Below are 3,631 nucleotides of genomic sequence, written 5' to 3'. Positions count from 1 at the left end.
TATGGAAGGTTTTAGATGGTTTAGAACACAAAAGGAGAATATACGTAAGTACCGGTTCCTGACGTTCCGGTTTTAACCGGACTTGAGCCGAAACTTTTTACAAGTCCAGTACCGGTTCGGCGTACCGGTACGCAGCACTAGTGACAACCAGAAACCTCCCTAAAACAAACAAAGAGGTAAGCTGCTGGTTACAAGGCACAGTTGTCCATTTTCTATCAAATAAAAAATGTAACGCCAAAAGTTCTTTTAAAAACATAAAGAAAATGTATAGTTGATTTAATGTTTTTGACTGTCGGTTTTCCGAATTAATTAGTTTATGAACAAAACTTACTCTGTGGATTGTACGAGCTGCCTCCATAGAAACAGGCAAGAGAAAGTCTCTTGGTGACGTCTTTGAAGTCCTTAGCAACCTGGATAGCGAGCTCTCTTGTTGGAGTTAACACCAGGACCTACAGAGTGACAAAAAAAGAGTTTCAGTTATATACAACACACATGAAATAGCATTGGTTGAGGTGTTTAGTGATGAGTGTACTAGTGTTTGTACCTTGGGAGCCCGGCCTCTGGCAGAATCCACTGGGTCTCTCTGGAGCTTCTCCACCAAAGGGACGGCAAACGAGAAAGTCTTTCCTGTTCCTGTTCGGGCTTGGGCAATTACATCCTCTCCATCAAAGACAGAATTAAAGGTTTTTGATTGAATGTCAAACAGGTAGGTGACACCCCGAGCTGAGGAAAGGATAGAAAGAGGGCACAGAGAGGGAGAAAAGCAGGAGACATGTTAATTTGATATTTTAGCACAATGTAAACAATCCCAGCCAATCCAAAGCTCAGTTTGCACAACAAAGTAAATGAAAAGAGCTGTGTCTAACACGAGTTAAAGCATTTGAAAATGGTGACCACCAAATGTTGAATGAAAATCTTATTCTTTTGAATGAACATCCATTTAAAAGAAAAAAAGGGTATCTAATTAAGATAGTTGCAACTCAATAGATATAATTGGGGTACATGGGAGTTAGAACAGGATGGAAAATGTTTGCTGTGTTTTATAAAACTGGTATTTATTTTGCTAATTGTTTAGACAAAATTAAAATACTATAAAAAGGTGCAATTTTTTGGCAGAGTAATAAGTATGTCGGATTTTGGAAATGTACCAGTACACTCAGGAATAAAAATGTAAATACGTTATTTACCTTTTAGTTTATCAATGGTCACTTGGGAGATCCTGAAGTTGGAGAAGGCGCCTGCCTTCTGCTGCGGTGTCAGCCCCTGGACAGATACACAAGTTAATCCATACATTCAATTGAATAAATCATGTTTCAATTTATTTGTGGGTCTTTTAAATGCTTTAACACATGCCAAGTAGTGAAAGGCAGCATGTTTTAAAATCCACCAACATAATATTACCGAACTGACCAACAGAACTCCAGCTTTTCCGCTCATCATAAATACAACGTGTCAAAAGTTATCACAGAGTAACGATACAAACTTCTATCGTCTACTGGGAGGAGGCTAGTCATACCATGTCTTTCTCGCTGTCTGAGTCGTCGCTGGAATGGGCCGGTGTCGGGATGGGCGTCTGGACGGGGGTGTTGGGGGAGGACTGTCCGTTGGTTACTGCCTCTGCTTTCTTATGCTTCTTTTCTTTTTTCTAAACCCAGAGATAAACATGGAAAAAAATGTTTTATGAAGAGGGGCAGAGTATTATCTTTATAAAATGTTCACTGTAATCCAATGGGCCTCAACAAATGAGTGGATATTTAACTGTTTGCTGTCCATTTATTTAAACTCTTTTTAGTTTAGAAACATAAATATAACTGCACATTTAAATCAAACAGCACTGACCTCTGTGATTTCTTCAGGGGTTTTTTTTTTCTTAATCTTTTTTGGTGTTTCAACATCATCACAGTTGCCGTTCATTCCTGTGTCTTCAACTACGTGTCCGATCGATTGGTCCAACTTGTCTTTTTTCTTTTTCTTTTTTGGTGCTGGAGGTTCACAGTCGAGGTCCTCCTGCTCTTCCTGGTCCTCCAACTGCTTCTTCTTCAGCTTCTTGCCCTCTTTGGTCTTCTTTTATTATAAACAGAAACAATAGAAGATAAATAGGTTTCAGTTCAAACAAATTCACTGCCTTATATGAACGCAAGGACAGAAATAAATTGGCAGTTTGTTCCAAATCTCTTTGCCATTTTCTCATCCTATTGCAATTTTGCTGATGAACAACTTCTCATTGTGGGTATGTAAGCCAAGGTATAATTATTATCGATGGCCGGATGATATCAAAGCACCAACGCTTGTTTCACTCCTCTGAAGTGCACTTTCAGTACATTTTGTGGGAGCTAGACTCAAATAAAGAGTACAATGGGGCATCCACACAGAATGTATTGTACACAATGTAAAGTGAGCTAAGCTGCCAACTTCCCTTGTTGTTTTAAATAAATAGCAGTAACGCAATATCCATTACTTACCATTTCCAGTCCTTAAAACAATAATGACTGAAATATTTATACGGGCTAACTCAAATTATAATACCTCAATTACTTTGAGGCCAGACTACAATAAAGAGTCAGTTTAAGGTGCAACTGTTTTTTGTTTTAATTAAAACATGTAAGCATTATACATAGCCTGTAGTTATAAAACAAATAATCATTAGAAGCAGCGATCATTAACTTGAATATATAGTTGTACAGTTGTGGGCAAGTTGTTTTGTAAGCTTAACAGCTGACGAGCCCAGCTGAATATTACGTCATCATGGGGCGCCAACAGCGCAGATACACAAACAGATGTGCGCAGTGTGTTTAAGGCCTCCACGTTGTCCTTAAATACATCCACGTGATATATAGATCATTGCATAAATACATGGGCTTGCCATGTGATCTTATAGCTAGGCTAAGGAAGCGTCCCATGTTAAAATGAAGCAGTGGATTACATTAAGTTTATAAAATCGCACCGCAGTGGTTTGTTTATATCATGTGGATGCTAGTGACGCTACTTAAACTGATCTGAACGTCGGTTTGCTAACAGCTAGCTAGCCTATGCTAGCACGTTGAGCCACATGTTGTCAACATGGAGCGCCGGGAGAAGAAGTCGCACGAGCTACGTGGATATTTAAGTCTGTCCGTGGCGACAGGGCACGCGCTGCTCACCTTGATGGGTTTAGCCTCCGCGACAGTGTCCACGTCGTCCTCCATGACTTGATCTTCACTCTCAAAGATGATTTTTGTCGGCATTTCTCTTTCTGATGGAACGGCTCAGCGTGGACACACAGGCTAACCCTCGGGCTTGCGGATGGAAAGGAACGCGCTGGGCGCGCGCTTGCGAGGAAGTGTGTTCACGAGCCTGACATAGAAATAGAAGGGATAGATATGCACCAGGGTTGCGTTCCGATAATCCAAAAATCACCTCCTAAATTCTAACCCTATCCTATTTCTTGACCTCTGAGTGAAACGTCACGGGGTTAAGGGATAGTGGATAGGAGAATTCAAAAGGACTTAGGAGAAGAGACTGCTGTACTTTAGAGAATCCGAATGCACTTTCACTATCTGACGTGTTTACGATGCGCCAGCGGACGTCATTGTGTGCGTCTGCTGCTACGGTGAAATTATGGAAACTACAGTGTTCTATACAACGGACTACA

General features: G+C 40.6%; 1 protein-coding gene across 1 annotated transcript; it reads right to left on the bottom strand.

Moving 5' to 3' along the window:
- Positions 1 to 314: 314 nt before the first annotated feature.
- LOC104962656 (nucleolar RNA helicase 2-like) lies at positions 315 to 3,538 on the bottom strand. Its single transcript, XM_010791109.1, has 6 exons — positions 3,141 to 3,538; positions 1,840 to 2,064; positions 1,517 to 1,645; positions 1,188 to 1,263; positions 545 to 723; positions 315 to 449 (listed from the first exon to the last, which is right to left on the bottom strand). Exons 1-6 carry the CDS (start codon positions 3,222 to 3,224, stop codon positions 315 to 317), a joined length of 828 nt encoding a protein of 275 aa, XP_010789411.1. The 5' UTR covers positions 3,225 to 3,538.
- Positions 3,539 to 3,631: the final 93 nt, after the last annotated feature.

This window comes from Notothenia coriiceps, unplaced genomic scaffold (genome assembly GCF_000735185.1).
Source record: "Notothenia coriiceps isolate Sejong01 unplaced genomic scaffold, NC01 NC01_scaffold00035197, whole genome shotgun sequence".
Classification (NCBI taxonomy): domain Eukaryota; kingdom Metazoa; phylum Chordata; class Actinopteri; order Perciformes; family Nototheniidae; genus Notothenia; species Notothenia coriiceps.
The sequence above is the reverse complement of the archived record's forward strand: the minus strand, read 5'-3'. Positions and strand labels throughout refer to the sequence as shown.

Excerpts from the sequence above, each read along its gene's own strand:
- LOC104962656 (XM_010791109.1), bottom strand. The coding sequence starts at position 3,224 with ATGCCGACAAAAATCATCTTTGAGAGTGAAGATCAAGTCATGGAGGAC. Across the intron at positions 1,264-1,516 it reads CAGACAGCGAGAAAGACATG|GGGCTGACACCGCAGCAGAA; the intron begins GTATGACTAGCC and ends GTATCTGTCCAG. Across the intron at positions 724-1,187 it reads GACCATTGATAAACTAAAAG|CTCGGGGTGTCACCTACCTG; the intron begins GTAAATAACGTA and ends TCCTTTCCTCAG.